A 17,024-nucleotide genomic window follows, 5' to 3' on the forward strand; every position below is an offset into this window, starting at 1 on the left:
GCGTTGTATTGGGACACAGACAGAGCCTTCACGTCGGCTTCGTTGCGGCCACTCTCAGCGTTGAGAAGGTTGTTGCCGTAGATGCCCGCGAACTTCCTGGTGGGTGTCAGAATCCTCCCAAACTTTTTCCGGATCTGTTCCGCGTCACGCGGTTTGGCGCCTCTCGGCTTGAACTCATTGTAGGTCAACAAAACGCGCTTCCAAAAGCCCATCTCGGTCTGATCGGTGCCAACACAGGGGTCTGATGTGACGGCATCCCATGCCCTCGCCACAGCAATCGACTCGTCTTTGGTGTAGTGCCCACCCCGACTCGCTACCGCCGCTGCCGCTGCCATCCCCGTCGCCGTCGCCGCCAGCCCTCCTCCCACCGCGTCGCCGTCGCCGCCGCCCCTCCCACCACCACCGTGCCGCCTCTCCCACCACCGCCGTCGCCGGAACATCTCGTTGGCGGGGTCTCCGGTAGGCCCGGACTCATCAGCCCCATCATCTGCTCCAGTGTGAACCTATCGAAATCAGACAAAGGAGTCTGGGTGCGCTGGAAAGAGTGAGAGGGGGTATCCGGACGCGGATGGTTGGGCGAGTCCATAGTGGGTCGATAATCTCCGAATGCCGAACGACCCAAATTCCTCTGATGAGATGACTGACCCCGATATTGGGTTTGTTGCCACGGCGGGGATGTCGGTGACCACGACTGGAATGGAGGGGGACTGGGACTCGATACCCACAGCTGAGATGGCTGGGAAGAAGGATAGTATCCGTATCCCGATTCTTCCGTGTCGGGTGAATCTTCGTCTCTCCCGTGCATTTGGTATAAAATTCTGAAGAGTGAAATTGGAGGTGGAGTGAAAATGGGTGTGGAGTGAAAAACAAATTGGTGGGGTATTTAAATAAGCCAAAAAATTAATTACAAATTCGAAATAAAAAGAAATTAAAATAAAAAGCGGCGACCGCCGCGGCGGTTTCGCCGCGCAATAGATAGGCGCGCGGCCGCCGCACTTCTCTCTCCTCCGGCTCGTCCACGCCGCCTTCGGGGCGAATGCCCGTCCGCCCCAACAAAATCGTCCGCCTCCGGGGCGGACGCGTCCCGCCGCGATGGGGGCGGCCGGCGCGCCGCGCCTATAGTGGATGCTCTAAAGCACTTGATCAAACTAACAAACCCAAATCAAGGGATTTTTTTTCAGTATCTCTGCAACATAAGCATTCACCATAAGAAAATGATGAAAATAAACAACATTGTGGTCTGTGACTTGTGAGTGAAAGAGAAATTAGTCACGATCGAGTTAAAATGAGTGTGATCATGATTAAAGTAGGAAGGTGGAGAGAGGTTAAGAAAATATGAAAATGGTGTTTTGATGTGTTACTAATGTTAATAAATGGAATAAATATCTTGGCCAAGTTTGATAGGATAAAGTGTTAGATTTGATTGAATAGTGTTTGGGGTAAACACCACATTCCACATTAGAATAACTACGGTGCGTTAATATAAAGTTACAAGATATATATAAGGTGTATTCCAACTCTACTATTATAAAGTCTTTTAAAAAGTGTCTGAAAAATAAAATCGCAATGGTTTAATTAAAAACTGACAATACTATACTCTCTCCGTCCTAATAAAAATGCAACATTTGATTTTCAGCATGTGATTTTATGCAGTGTGATTTAATGAAGAGAAGGTAAAGTAAGTAAAAAGAAAAAATAGAAATAGAGTTGTTTCTATTTTATGAAACGTTTTATTTTTATTAGGACAATTCAAAAAGGAAAACGTTTATTTGTAATGGAACAAATAGAATATTAAAATAAGTTCAGATGTGAATCGACAATTTGTTGGTACAAAATCATATCACAACGGAGAATTAGTCAATTTGCAAGCAAGGTGTAAGTATTACCCCCAACAAGCCTTATAAAAAGTGTCCCACAAACTTACAATATTTTATTATTATAGATATTGCATCACACACTCTACTTGACTAGTAATTGAACATCAAAGGTCTGTCGACTTGGCCCAAGACGAAATTGAATCCAGCTAGGCCTAGGCATTGTTAAGAACGGATTCTCGGGGCCTAAAGTTGGGTCAATGGCCTGCAAATTCTTGGGCCCAAAAATAGTTTTATTATCTCATTTGAAAATGCCATACATGTGTCAGCTCTTAGAACTTAGATGATTTCTGAACCCGATTTTATTAAATTTAATAACAATAAACTTCATGAATGACGAACTCAATTCATGGTTCTTTGGCTTTTACCATTTGGAATTGCCTGTATCGTATATTCGGATCCACAGTTATATTATAACAACCGAGCTTATATAAATATAATCACAGAAAAAGACGAATGGAAGAACAAAGATAATAATATTAATATTGTTAGTGGCGCAGGGCCCCGGGTCGATGAGGTTAAAATCCGAGGTGTGGGTCGATGAGGCGACAGGGCGTGTACCCCAGCATTAACTGACTAAATATGTTATCTAGAGCATGCTTTTTGATACGAAAGTATAGTTTTTGATACGAAAGTATAGTTTTTTCTGTTATGTAGTACTAGTACTATTATTTATAGTATTTTAAAACCTAATATAAATACTTATGTCACTTAATATGATTTTTTTTTAAAAAAAATTAATCTTACACAGGGTAGAAAAGAATTATTGACGGTATTTAGTTGCTGATAATTATTTAATGAATTCTATTAATTGAGTTATTTTGGGTACAGGGAATATAGGGAAGATGAAAAGTATATATATTATATTTTTTGAAATGATTTAAAGTAAAAATGATTGATCAAAAAAGGTGGACTGCATACTAAAATAAGAAAAAGCAGAGAATTCAGCCTAGAAAAAAACGAGTCACGCCCCAGATCAGTCGCCCGACTCGCCCCCTTCGTCGCTCCAGTTGCCCCCGTATCTCGCTCGGCCCACCCATGTTGGATAATATATTCATTATTCACATTTCTCTCAAAATTGCATAGTTAGGTAAGAACAAAAAACGCAACCCTCAGCTTTCTTGATTATACGTTACTTCTTTTTCTTTTTTTTTTGGTGAAGGACGACGCGTATGAGGTATCATAATCTATTATTCTTTACCTAAAAAAGATATTGGTAATTTGCTGTCACTGCCGGTTTATTAATAGTTATATAGCTAAATCGAGTTTCACACTATGACACACGACAACTTTGAGGAAATTTCTAGTCCAGCACGACGCGCAACCAAATTCAATTATTTTCCGTGTTATAAATACTAACATAACATCGCCTACTCATTATTCAACTTCTTAATTAACAGGAATTCTCATATATAATCCCATCTAGAAATAGTTTTTCTATAACAAAGATCAAGAAAAGAGAGAAGAAATGGAGAGTAGAATTACATCTCTCTACATTCTGGCCCTCCTTGTTATTTCTTGTATTGTTCTGTTTTGCAATGCTCAAGAAGTAGGTATGTATGCAAAATCACCTTCCTCTTAGAATTCTCAACCATTGTTTTTATTTTGATTGTGACCTTTTTTTTCTGGTTACAGAGAATGAAAGGGAGTTTGATTATGGGGCAAAAAGTGAAAAGGGTCCAAAAAATTGGGGAACGATGAAAAAAGAATGGGGTGCATGCAACAATGGCACTTTGCAATCTCCAATAGATATGTCAAATGAAAGAGTAAAAATAATTTCAAAGCCGGAAAATAGGATTTACAAAGTTGGTAATGCAACTGTCAAGAATAGAGGGCATGATATACAAGTAAGTTTATTCAATTACTATACTATATATTGATGTGTTAAAGATCAAGAGATAAGCATATTTATGTTGATGCAGATTGAGTGGAGTGGTGGTGCTGGATCACTATTCATCAACGGCACCGATTACCCTCTCGAGTATGCCCATTGGCACTCTCCCTCAGAGCACACTATCAACGGCCGGAGGTACTTTCTTGTGAATATGTTTGTGTGAGGGTTCGTTGATGCACACCAGAATTCCACATTAGTATGTGTCTTGTCTAGTATTGATGGTTGTTACCAACAGGTACGACATGGAGCTGCATTTGGTGCACCTAAGCACAAATCCTAATCTGAAAAATAGGATAGCTGTCGTTGGAATCTTGTACAAGATCGGAACGCCTGATCAATTTCTTTCCAAGGTACTAACAAGATACTATAGTAAATTGTTAGTAAGAAATTATTTAATTTCAGTGCCTAATTAATTGTATTAATATTCACAGTTAATGGCAAATATATCTTCGATCGTTGATAACAAGGATGAAGAGAGTGCTTTGGGAATGGTGGACCCCAACGAGATACAGTTTGGTAGCAAAAGATTTTACAGATATTTGGGGTCACTCACAGTCCCTCCATGTACAGAAGGAGTTATTTGGACCCTTAATAAAAAGGTACTCCATATAACTTCTATTAAACCACATTATTTTTCATAATTTATATGGAAGTTGAATATCTGATCGATCATTTTAACGACTTTTAGGTGAAGACTGTTTCCAGAGATCAAGTTAGGTTGATGAGAGAAGCTGTTCATGATGTAAGATTTGAATTATTCCCAATTTGATTTTATAGAGTATATATTTATGGTTTTGTTGTTTAATTCGACAGTACGCGGAGGAAAATGCTAGGCCGTTGCAGCCTCACAACAACCGGGATTTGTACCTTTATGGCCCAGGGGATTCCAACTGATTATGAGTTTGACACATGTAAACATAATAGTGGTAATGATTTTGATGAGTTTCTTTAATATAGTTCAAATTCATCTTTTACTTAATCCCCCGCTAATAGAATTAATGAATATCTTGATGAAGAAAGTATAGAATTCATAATCACGTTAAAGATTACACGGTGATGAGTGGATTAATTTGTACAAAGGCTAAGGCAAAGCAGCCTAAGCTGAAGATGGATTTGAATTTTGAACAATGTTCCTAAGTAGTGAAGGAATAAAGGAACAACACTCGTGCATGATGTGTGGTAGTTTACCTCAGATGTTATCGCACCGTGGATCCAAACCAAAAACAGAGCAACACAAATAGGTCTTTTCCAATAATTCTACGTAATTAAACAAGCCAAAGCTTGATCTATTTTCTCACCATTTTGTTCCCACACACCTGAGGCAGTCGAGATGTGCGGTATGGCAACGTTGCCAAATTTAGATATGTTAGCCTATATATAGCCAAATTTTTCATTTTTGAGTCGACAACTTCTAATATCAGAAATAAGATAAAAAGATAAGTACTACTGTACTAGTGCATGATAAAGATTTTATTTATAAATTGATTGGCGGGACTAAGCTAAATTTAACAAACATCATTTCCACATATTGGATTAAAAAAAATACTTTCATCTGTTTCCCAAAAATAGAAACTCTTCAGTCTTCACTTTTTAGGCTGTTTTCAATAAATAGAAACTTTCCATTTTCTTCACTTCTTTTCCTTTTCATCTCTCTTATTTTATTCGTTTTTCTCTTCCATTCTCTTACTTTATCAATTTTGAATTAAAATATGTGCCATTTTTAAAAATTCCAACTTTTAGGAAACCAAGAAAGTATAAAATAATTTTGTCCAATCAAGACTGAATGTTGCTTTCATTTGAATTTGCTTGGAGACTTATGCAGATATTAATCATACAACACTTTGTTACTTTTATTAAAATTTGAAGTTATAATCTTCCTTTTCTTATATATTTATGTATAAAAATGTATATATAACTGAAAAGTACACTTATAAAAAGAATGACCATAATTTCGTTTTCTACTTTTTTTAGTGCATTTAAACGGTTATATGTTTACTAGTAACTTAATATGAAAATAAAAATTAAATTATAACTATATAAGTGTATAAATATATTTTTATATAGAAGGAAATTTTTTTTGGAAAATTCCATATTTTAAAATTATGCAATATTTCATAAAAGTGGTTTAATGAATATCTTCTAAAATTAAGTTGATATATTTAATTGGATGTGAGCTATTTATATTTTAATTTGTCAAAAATTAATTGATCGGGGATAAAGCAACTTTGGTGTGAAGGTCCACTAAACATTTTTTCTTGATCAAAAGCCCTAATATTCGGTTAATTCCTATCACTACTGCCCATGGATTTGAATTAGATGCATAATTCTCTATATGTAACCGCCGCTTATAAAATGTCGGCTAATTTGATCATGGAAGTACATTAATTCTTTGTTCTTTATTTGGAAAACTTCCCTATGACCATCTGCCATATAAATGGATGAAATTATATAATGTAATTGCCGCTTATAAAAATGTTGGCTAAGTTGCTTTCAATGGTATTATAATTTATTTCGTTATTAGTTATAATTAAGTTATTCTCATCGTATAATGTAATTGCCGCTAGTAAAATGCCTAGATTACTTTCTCAAAACTCATTCTTTATATATTGATCAATTTATTACCAATATCCACAGACCACAGTCCACAGTCCAAAATTGGTCTCTCAATATACAGTTAATGTTCCATACATTAATTATAACATCTAATTACCATTGCGTGTGACCCTCCATGATCTCATTTAAAGACAAATATTGCATGCCATTTCATTAAATCACTATATAATCGAAACAAATGAGCTAATAAATAATCACTATAGAGACGAATGGAACAAACGTAAGGGAATGATGATGCACGATTTATATTACTCTAATACCACCATTGACATAGCCAAATTACATTTCGACTGAATCTAGCAAATTTTGAAAACGTGTGATAGTACAATGAGATGTTGCAAAATGAAATGATGCAAGCTAAGAGATGATGGAGTACTTTGATTTTGACTTTTGCCACAAATTCAATATAAATATGTTGAGATCCTTATATTCTGTTGACCATTAATGCACCAATTTTCCGTTTCTATCAAAATATTTGCCTAATGAGTAATTGGTGATCGATCTTCACCATATTTTTCCATAGTAAATAATTTTGTAATCACTCTTCACCATATTTTTCCATAGAAAATTTGAGTCGTTATTCACATTTCTCTCCAATTACTGCAATGTAGCTAGTAGGTACGAATAAAAAAATTGCTAGCCCGGCCACCCATAACTTTCTTGAAAACAGAACATAGTACTCCATTTCTTTTTTTTTAGTGAAGGAAACGACACATACGAGGTACTCCCTCCGTCCACCATTAGGAGTCTCATTTCTCAATGGCACGAGTTTTAAGAAATGTTAAGAAAAGTAGATGGAAAATAGTTAGTGGAATAGGGGTCCCACTTGTATATATTAGTTATAAATGAAATATGAGTGGAATGAGTTAATGGAATGTGGGACCTTATTACCATTTATGGTAAAAGTGAACCGGGACTCTTATTTGTGGACGGACTAAAATGGAAAAACGGGACTCCTATTCGCGGACGGAGGGAGTACGTAGTATCAAATTCTATTATTCTTTACCTAAAAAAGATATTGGTAATTTGTTGGTACTGCGGATTTATTAATACTCTCTCAATCTATGAATAAATGTCTCTCAATCATTTTTGTAAAAAAAAGGGGTGGAAAAAAATTAATAGAATGTGCTCCTAATTTTATATTTTGATTTTATGGGTGAATGAATTAGCTAATGTGAGGTTCATTTGCTAAATATTATAGAAAAAAAATGAGATATTTATTGGTGGATTGATAAAAAAGGAAAAAAAAGACATTTAATAGTGGATAATGGACGGAGAGAGTATATACCTAATCGAGTTTCACATTATGATACACACCGACTTTGAAGAAACATGCAGATAATTTCCATTTCAGCACGACGTACAACCAAATTCAATTATTTTTCTTGTTATATACCCACATAACCTCACCTAATCATCATCCCATCTGCAAATATTTTTTCTATCACAAAGATACAAGAAAAGAGAGAGAAAATGGAGAGTAGAATTACATCTCTCTACATTCTAGCCCCCCTTGTTATTTCTTGCATTGTTCTGTTTTGCAATGCTCAAGAAGTAGGTATGTATGCAAATCACCTTCCTCTTAGAATTCTCAACCATTGTTTTTATTTTGATTGTGACAATTTATTTTTTCTGGTTTCAGAGGATGAAAGGGAGTTTGATTATTGGGCAAAAAGTGAAAAGGGTCCAAGAAATTGGGGAAAACTAAAGAAAGAATGGGGTGCATGCAACAATGGCAATTTGCAATCTCCAATAGATATTTCAGATAAAAGAGTAAAGATAATTTCAAAGACGGAAAATACTAAGGTTTACTACAAAGTTGGTAATGCAATTTTGAAGAATAGAGGGCATGATATACAAGTAAGATTAATCACTAGATATTGATATGTTTAAGATGAAAGGATAAGCATATTTATGTTGATGCAGATTGAGTGGAGTGGTGGCGCTGGATCACTATTCATCAACGGCATCAATTACCCTCTCCGGTACGCCCATTGGCACTCTCCCTCAGAGCACACTATCAACGGCCGAAGGTACTTTCTTGTAAATATATAAATGTCTGTGTGAGGGTTTATCGATGTACACCAGAATTCCACATTAGTACGTGCCTCATCTAGTATTGATGGTTGTTAACAACAGGTACGACATGGAGCTGCATTTGGTGCACCTAAGCACAAATCCTAATCTGAAAAATAGGATAGCCGTCGTTGGAATCTTGTACAAGATCGGAACGCCTGATCCAATTCTTTCCAAGGTACTACTAACTACTACTAATAATTTAATTTTTCTAATCTCAATATCTATTCGTATCAAAATTCACAGATAATGTCAAATATATCCTCGATTGTTGATAACAAAGACGACGAAAGTGCTCTGGGAATGATGGACCCCAACGATATACAAATTGGTAGCGAAAGATTTTACAGATATTTGGGGTCACTCACAACCCCTCCATGTACAGAAGGAGTTATTTGGACCCTTAATAAAAAGGTCTACTACTCTTGTTTTTCCTAATTCATAATTTAAAATGTGGAAATTGAATATCATTATCGATCATTTTAACGACCTTAGGTGAAGACCGTTTCCAGAAAACAAGTTAGGTTGCTGAGAGAAGCTGTTCATGATGTAAGATTTTTGAATTATTCCTAATTTGATTTTATAGAGTATATATTTATGGGTTTTGTTTAATTTGACAGTACGCAGAGGAAAATGCTAGACCCTTGCAGACTCGTAACAACCGGGATTTGTACCTTTATGGGCCAGGAGATTCCGATTGATTCTCTCTTTTTTTATATTTGTAACTAGTAATGATGATGGGCTGGGATTTTGATGAGTTTATTTCATCTATACTCCATTTCAAATACAACTATTTATTAATCTCCCTGCTAATAGAAGTAATGATTATTATATTAATAAGAATTAAAGAATACATTTTCTTATCATCTAGTCCTATTTATTATGATAACTAAACTTAAATTGATATTAGTCTTAGTTATTATTACTCGAATCAACCACACCTCTTATTAAAATTATCTTCCATGCAATTTTAGGCAACCAAGCAACAACATAAAATTCAACACCATATTAATCTTTCACAAAACATATCTTAACTTATCTCATACTAAATCACAAAACATATCTTAACTTATCTCATACTAAATCCCACTCTTATTTCATCTCTCAATTCGAACAACAGTTATGATGAGTGTGCACATATGTGACATGTCACCTGGTACCCGTGTATGCATTAGTTGAATTAGAGGTGCCCAAGGTTAACGGTTCCGGCGGTTAATCGTGAAACCGTACCAGTGGTTACGGTTTCGAACCGGAACCATGAGAATTTTTCCGAATCAAAACCGTCGATTTTAGAACCGTGGTTCGGTTCAGATTCAAAAATTTCCGAACTGAAACCGTGCCGGAACTGTCGGTTTTGGGTGGTTCTAAATCGGAACGGTAAAAAACTGCCGAATAACCATGAAACCAAGCCGAAACTGTAAAAAACTGCCGAATAACCATGAAACCAAGCCGAAACTGTAAAAAACTGCCGAAAACCGACGGCTCGGAACCGTGAAAAACTGTAAAAAAAAAAACCTCCGAAAAACACCGGTTCAAAACCGGAACCCGCGAAACACCCTCACAGTTCGGTTCCGGTTCGGCAATTTCCGAAACTGGAACCGGCGGTTCCGAACCGTACCTCTGAGTTGAATATATTAGTCAACCAATTCATAATTAGCCGGGTATGCATAATAATAATAATACGGAGTGGACTATATATTTTTTTAAGTTGAGCAGTTTCAATCAAACATTCCTCATCTTCCAAACAAATTACTTCCGCATGTCAAGATTAATCATAGCGACTGAATCTATAAAATTAGGGGATGCATCCAACAGACCGAGATAAATTGCATCTCCAAACTACTTTAATATTGGTAATTTACTTGAATAGCTTGAAATGACTCAAAAGATTTTGTAGTATTATTTTAATACGTAACTATTTACAGATATACGCATGCTATTATATTTCTAAATCGCGTTAATGGTTATTTAAATCACGAAATTTGGTCAAACTATGGTCCATTCCATGAAGTTTAAAATTGGAATACTAAATCATGAAGTTTCAAGTTTCAATTTTTCTCAATTATCTCATCTATATACAATGTATCGTTTTTCTTTTAGTTTCACAAAATGTCATATTTTGATGATGTTTGACATTTTACATTAAAATAAGAATATAAAAAATAAAAGAAAGGAAAATAAACAAATAACTACTTAATTTTATGAAACACGTCATTTTGAATATCATTATAAGATGAAACTTTGTATATAGATGAGACAATTGAGAAAAGTTGAAACTTCATAATTTAATATTTCAATTTAAATTTTGTGAGACAAATTAAAATTTGACCAAACTTGATTATTAAAATGACTATTAACCCCATAGGACCAAACTTTGACCAAAATGACTATCACAAACTTTAATAGTTTCCACTGGCAATAAAAAAATAATTATATTAAAATGAAATGAATAACCATATAATAATCATATCTGGCTTTTAGAGATTTTGTAATCATATCATTAACATTTTTTAGTGGTAATCATATCTTATGTAATCTAATAACAAATGAAATGTTACCATATTATGTTTTTTTTGGAAAAAATTCAACAACTATTTAATTCGTGAAATTATATGTCAAGTTCAACGTTGGAAGAAATATTTTTATAAATTTTTTTGTAATATTAGGCGTCAGTATCACTATTTTTAAAATGTTCCTCCACAGGTTTTTGACCTCTTTTGTGCTTAGAGTTAAAATATATATCGACAGTTTATCCAATTTATCTCAATTCATTACATAAGTATCATAATCATGCGAAAGTAATAGACTTTCCTTTAACTTCATTAATTATAACAAACAGAAAAGAGATCCATCGCCACCAAACTGTGTATTTTACTTGAAAAATAAATTAAATTAAAGAATTTCTGTAAACTATTTCAGAAGGAAGCTCCTTAATTATGATAATTTAAGACACTGCAAATGTCAATCGCCGCCTCTTACGCCACTGGCAATTGAAAAAAAATAAAAAAATAACTAGTGTACAAACTAACGTAAGATGGAAAGTTTAGTATACTTCACCAACATGTGTGTTTGTTCTTCCTTCCGTTAGTATATGTTTATATTCTTCAAAAATTGGGGCTTTACGCTATATATTCTTCATTTCTTTATAATTTATTTTTAATTTTAGGAAAAGGAAAGAATAAAAATAAATGCTTTACTTACTAGATGGAAATATATATGCTGGCAGAGAAGACAGTTACGTGCCCTCAGCACACTCGTAGAGTATAGTTATAATTAATCGCAATATACGCCAAGAATAATATCTCTCTCAAATAAATAACTTCAAATTATTAGAGCCCACCGCCCAAAATATCAACATGTTTCTGAGTGGTGAATCATTAGTTTTTGCGGCTTCCTATTTTTGCTATTTTATATCCGAAACTTAAATAATAATGGAGGGATGCGCTTTTGATTATTAGAGTATGTTATAGTATCAATAGCTTTATAATTGATTGTTTTTGTACTAATGATCACACTAATACACCACATACTTTCTTTTTGGTGTAAAATTGTGGTCAGTGACAATGGAGGGAATCCAATTTGAGAAATTTGCTGCGCGTAAAATAAGTTATAATACATGTTCTCAATATATATAGATAATGTTTTTAAGTAATGGTCATTAAATATTTTAAAAATACTTTCGGCCACATCAAAATGGAACAGTTGACCCTTTCGCATTTCAATATACAAATATTAGTCAATTTTAAAATTATGGAGTAGTAATTTTGTTAAATATAAAATTATTTTTAAATCATAACTGTTAGGAGTACTTATTTGACTTTAGTGCCACCTTTAGATTTTTAAACCATGTTAATCAAACCCTAACATATTATAGTCACAGTTATCCCACAATACTAATTTTTGGTGAAATTGGTGATGGCACGCGGAAGCCAAACTAATTATTCGATTTACGATTGCAGTTCACAACTGATCACTGTGGCGCGGAAATGGGGTTGGAGCTCCGCTTTAATCCACACCATCACGAATCAAATAAGCGTCACGTAATTGCTGGGAAATTAGTTTCTTTGGACAATTATGAATTGTAGCATGATTTAATTCGCATAGTTTAAAAGTTATGTGATTAATAAAAAATAAGTAAAAAAATAATTGAAATGATAAAAATTTTTTGTGAACGACTAAAACCTAGTACTCCCTCCGTCCCAAGGTATTAGACCAACTTTCCCTTTTGGGATGTCCCAACATACTAGACTCATTTTTAGCAAAAAACATTTATCTTATTTTATTCTCCACCTACTTTTTTCTCTCTTCTCTCCCCTACTTTTTCCCTCTCTCATACTTTACTCTCTCCACTTTAACTATTTAAATATCAATTCCTTAAATCATGTGCCCAAAAGAAGTGAGTCTAATACTCCGGGACGGAGGGAGTACATTTTTTAGTTGAATGGGCTAAAGGCCTAAAATTGTGTAACGTGTGTAACACTTTACAGTAGATTTAGCAAACTAATTGGGCTAAAAGAAATTAAGTTTAGAAGTGCATTCTCGATGCTAAGGCCATCCGCAACGCTGTCTCTTATCCATCTCTTAACCGTCTCATCTCTTAACTATTCATGGGTCCCACTGTACTTTTCAGCTCATCTCTTAACTAAGAGACAACACCTGCATCCCTCCATCTCTTAACCATCTCTTATCCATCTTTTAACTATTCATTCAATTTCATTTTTTAATTTTTATTTCCAACAAATTCAATTAATAAAAACACACTTAATTAAATAAAATAAAATCACAATTTAAAGGCCTAAAAAATTATAAAATACATAATTATAAAATAATATAATTAAATAAAATAAAAATTACAATTTAAAGGCCTAAAAAATTTAAAAATGCATGATTAAAAAATACATAATTAAAAATACATAATTAAATATTAAAATTTACAATTTTTTTTTCGAATTTTCAATTTTTTTTTAAAAATAAATAAATTTATGACGTCATGATTCCGACGCCCACTCGCGGGCCGGCGAGTGGGCCGGCGAGTGGGCGTCACGCCATCGCTTAGCGCGCGCCACGCGGCCGCGCGCGTCGTCTCGCCAGCTCGAGGCCGGCCTCTTCCGAACGCGTCGGGCGTCGAGACATCTCGTCTCGTCGAGACCGAGACCGCAACGAGGCAGCGTTGCGGATGCTCTAATGTTAGGTATATAATGGGTTACACAAACTTACGCCTTGGGATGCTACATATTTCTAGCATCTAGCAATCTAGCAACTAAGTCTGGGTGTTGTGTGTGACACGCATATTTGTTACGAAATTAAGTCTTCTAGAGCAGGGAAATAATTGATATTCCTGGGTGCCACAAACACAAAGTGAACGTGCAATTATTCCATGCTTTACCAACTCTAATCATTGGGTAAAGTCGTCATTAGGGATTTAAGTAACTATATTGTTGTAGTACTATTTTTCATCGGCACTATAAGTAATGTTATACCAATATTGTAAGTGCATGGCAACTGCGCAAATAATTTTTGTTCCTATAATTAATAAAGTAGACTAATTAATTATATGCCTATTTTCTTCTGATATTATTTTTAATTAAACGTAACTATATAGTTAAATTATATGTCTCTCATATTACCATATACAAGTGTCAGTTTAAATGCATAATAACATATTGACATTGATATTAAAATTGAGGAATCATGAGGTATAGTTGTTGCCTTATTGCCTTACTGGAAAAGGATCAAATTTTACATTCAAAATTCAACGTATTTAGAGTGTAACTGTAAACCACTAAAATTAATCCTGCCTTTCTTATAAGTTATAATCTTCATTTGTCTTATTTAAACGCATCCTAATTATCTGACTTTAAATGCAATCATTAGTTGAAGATGTGAACCTGCAACACTTACAGCTAGGAATTGTAAACACTAATAAATTGGTTGGAAGGACAAATTTAATAGTAGTATAAAAATGGAGCTATGAATATGTCTGCATTCACATTAGAAAGTGTATAACAAATAAAATAAAATAAAATAAAGGAAAGAAGAGAAGAAGTGGTGAAGGTAGCGCAAATTCTGTGGTGCCAGGATTGCACTCCAATTCTTCACAAGGAAAGGAATCGTTCCCAAAAAGTAATGGGTTTGCTTCAAAGCCAACCGATTCTCACTCCTTCCCTCACTCCATTACCATCACAAACAACCACACCCATATACTATAATATTCATGTTTCTGTATCTCACTTGTTCACGTTACTACACTTATTTATTCCATCTTAAGTTGCCACTGCAAGAAAGGAAGAACCTCATCATAAGTGAACATTTTCACCTTTCCTTCTTCTCATATTCTATATATAGCAACTCTTTTTCATCATTTCCATTCAACCAAAAGCCATGATGATGCTGCAAGAAGTTAGTACTATGATCAAGGGGAAGAGGAGCAAGCGGCCGCGCTCGGCCTCCCCACTCAGCGTTATAAGCGACGTCTCCCCTTCCCACTCCGCACATGATGAGGAGGAGGAAGATATGGCTAATTGTCTAATCCTATTAGCCAAAGGGAGATCATCACCACCACCGGCCGAGGAGGCCTACCAATGCAAAACGTGTAGCAAGTGTTTCTCATCCTTCCAAGCTCTTGGCGGCCACCGCGCCAGCCACAAGAAGCCCTTGATGGATGACACCACGGATCTCTCACTTCAAATCTCAAGCTGCAGATCGGCATCGTCCCCGAGCAAGACTAGGGTTCACGAGTGCTCCATATGCGGCGCCGAGTTTGGCTCCGGCCAGGCCTTGGGCGGCCACATGCGCCGCCATAGGCCCATTCCGGCCAATCATGGAGTCAAGAAGGCGAGGAGTCTCTTATCCTTAGATCTCAATCTTCCGGCACCGGAAGATGATCAACCGGAATCTAAGTTTCCTTTTCCGGCAAAGGAACAAGTCATAGTCTTCGCTGCTTCGCCATTGATTCACTGCCATTATTAACTAGAATATAGATTTATTTAATTTGTTGTATCCATTCTTTTTTTATTTTTTACTTTTCATTCTACAAATTTCACATGAAAAGTAGTGAAATTCGTTGCCATTATTCAATATTCATATGCTCATAAATGTAGTTGATTCTTTTATATATATTTACCACTTTTAAGTATACATGTTCTTTTGCATTCTTCAAACACTATTATCTTCATTTACAATCACCTAGCCTACCTTAGTATTAGTAAAATTCGCAAATACTACTACTATTAATTAATCGTATGGTATGCATTTTGTTCACACAACGTGAAAGTTACAAGTCATAAATTAATAGTTGTCAGCATTACCTAAATTACAAGGTTTTAGTGATTATGATAAGCTGCACTATCTCAGGTCCACACACAACCACTAGGGAATTAGGTCAATTCTGTTAATCTACACAACTATTTTATATATATAGATGTCAGCCATGTGATATAAACTCTGCAGTATATATATCTAGCTAATCCTTTTCCTTCATTGCATATTTACATAATTTTTTTTTATGTTTTCTTTATTAAATACTACTAGTATGATTTTATTTTGACTAACATTCTGTACGAGTAAATATTGAAAGTATATTTTAGAGATAACCACAATCCAAACTTAGTGTCGCCGAATAAGTCATATGACTCATATCAATAACGTTTCAGGGTTGTGACTAAACGATGTCTACAAATTTTCCCAGCCGTTGTAAGCCTTAATTAAAGTTTCAGAAAAATCTAAATTTTAGTAATTTTGTAGTATATTGTTGTGGGACTGGTGATATATTTCCTCAGATACTACGTAAATATATGTAATGAAGTGTTCCCATATATCCTTGATCCGTGACTCGTGAGAGAGCAATGTATATATCCAATTAAATGAAAATTCAGTTTTTTTTTTCATGGAGAAAAGATTAAATGAACGTAACATAAATTAATATGTTTAAGGAGGGAGAACGTCGGGACATATTTTCGTAGAAGGAATTACATATTAGTCACATAAAATTCGGTTAACTACTCATAGTCTCATACTGTCATACATTGTTATATGAAAGGCATTAAGAAATATGCTATGCGACTGGATTGAAATGTATCCACGTGATGGGTAGTTATATTCCCACAATATTTTTCCAAACAAAGAAATCCATGTTTTCTGGGGATCACATTGAATGTTACTCCACCTTGTAAATTTAATCTTTTCTTTATCATTTGCCCACTACACTGCTGTTATTAGGCACTCGTCACTCGCCACAACTAAAAGCTAACATGCACATGCTTCCTGCTCTCTCTCTCTCTCTCTCTCTCAAACAGACACACACACACACAAGTTCAAATTAAATTATTGACGTTTTGCATGAAGTTAAGGCCCCTAAACAAACGGTAACATGATTGAATTGTATCGGCTAATAAATTTATGAACCCTAGCCTATTGATTTGAGCTTCTATTCTAATTCCACTTCATCTAATCTTATACATGGATCTACAAAGTATTGTTTAGTATTTATTTTCATAGATTGTTAGAATTTTTTTTAAATTTAATTTGATTAATCTTATCTTTAGTAATTATTATTATGCTATGATTAA

The 17,024-nt window shown here is 34.9% G+C and overlaps 3 protein-coding genes across 3 annotated transcripts; all 3 read left to right on the forward strand.

Moving 5' to 3' along the window:
* The first annotated feature begins 3,254 nt into the window (after positions 1-3,254).
* On the forward strand, positions 3,255-4,747 carry LOC125224089 (alpha carbonic anhydrase 7-like). The gene is made up of 7 exons (XM_048127438.1): positions 3,255-3,427; positions 3,510-3,721; positions 3,797-3,903; positions 4,004-4,118; positions 4,200-4,367; positions 4,457-4,510; positions 4,582-4,747. The coding sequence occupies exons 1-7, from the start codon at positions 3,343-3,345 to the stop codon at positions 4,660-4,662; spliced, it is 822 nt and encodes a 273-aa protein (XP_047983395.1). The 5' UTR covers positions 3,255-3,342; the 3' UTR covers positions 4,663-4,747.
* Positions 4,748-7,854: 3,107 nt separating this feature from the next.
* Positions 7,855-9,272, forward strand: LOC125221003 (alpha carbonic anhydrase 7-like). Its single transcript, XM_048123127.1, has 7 exons — positions 7,855-7,939; positions 8,024-8,241; positions 8,308-8,414; positions 8,521-8,635; positions 8,704-8,871; positions 8,953-9,006; positions 9,078-9,272. The coding sequence occupies exons 1-7, from the start codon at positions 7,855-7,857 to the stop codon at positions 9,156-9,158; spliced, it is 828 nt and encodes a 275-aa protein (XP_047979084.1). The 3' UTR covers positions 9,159-9,272.
* Positions 9,273-14,625: 5,353 nt separating this feature from the next.
* LOC125224007 (zinc finger protein ZAT5-like) lies at positions 14,626-15,594 on the forward strand. Its single transcript, XM_048127338.1, has one exon. The coding sequence runs from the start codon at positions 14,839-14,841 to the stop codon at positions 15,424-15,426; it is 588 nt and encodes a 195-aa protein (XP_047983295.1). The 5' UTR covers positions 14,626-14,838; the 3' UTR covers positions 15,427-15,594.
* Positions 15,595-17,024: the final 1,430 nt, after the last annotated feature.

This window comes from Salvia hispanica, chromosome 4 (assembly GCF_023119035.1).
Source record: "Salvia hispanica cultivar TCC Black 2014 chromosome 4, UniMelb_Shisp_WGS_1.0, whole genome shotgun sequence".
Taxonomy (NCBI): domain Eukaryota; kingdom Viridiplantae; phylum Streptophyta; class Magnoliopsida; order Lamiales; family Lamiaceae; genus Salvia; species Salvia hispanica.

Coding starts and splice junctions, on each gene's coding strand:
- LOC125224007 (XM_048127338.1), top strand. CDS start 14,839: ATGATGATGCTGCAAGAAGTTAGTACTATGATCAAGGGGAAGAGGAGC.
- LOC125224089 (XM_048127438.1), top strand. CDS start 3,343: ATGGAGAGTAGAATTACATCTCTCTACATTCTGGCCCTCCTTGTTATT. Junction 3,722..3,796: donor ATAGAGGGCATGATATACAA/GTAAGTTTATTC, acceptor ATGTTGATGCAG/ATTGAGTGGAGTGGTGGTGC. Junction 4,119..4,199: donor CTGATCAATTTCTTTCCAAG/GTACTAACAAGA, acceptor TAATATTCACAG/TTAATGGCAAATATATCTTC.
- LOC125221003 (XM_048123127.1), top strand. CDS start 7,855: ATGGAGAGTAGAATTACATCTCTCTACATTCTAGCCCCCCTTGTTATT. Junction 8,636..8,703: donor CTGATCCAATTCTTTCCAAG/GTACTACTAACT, acceptor CAAAATTCACAG/ATAATGTCAAATATATCCTC. Junction 9,007..9,077: donor TGAGAGAAGCTGTTCATGAT/GTAAGATTTTTG, acceptor TTAATTTGACAG/TACGCAGAGGAAAATGCTAG.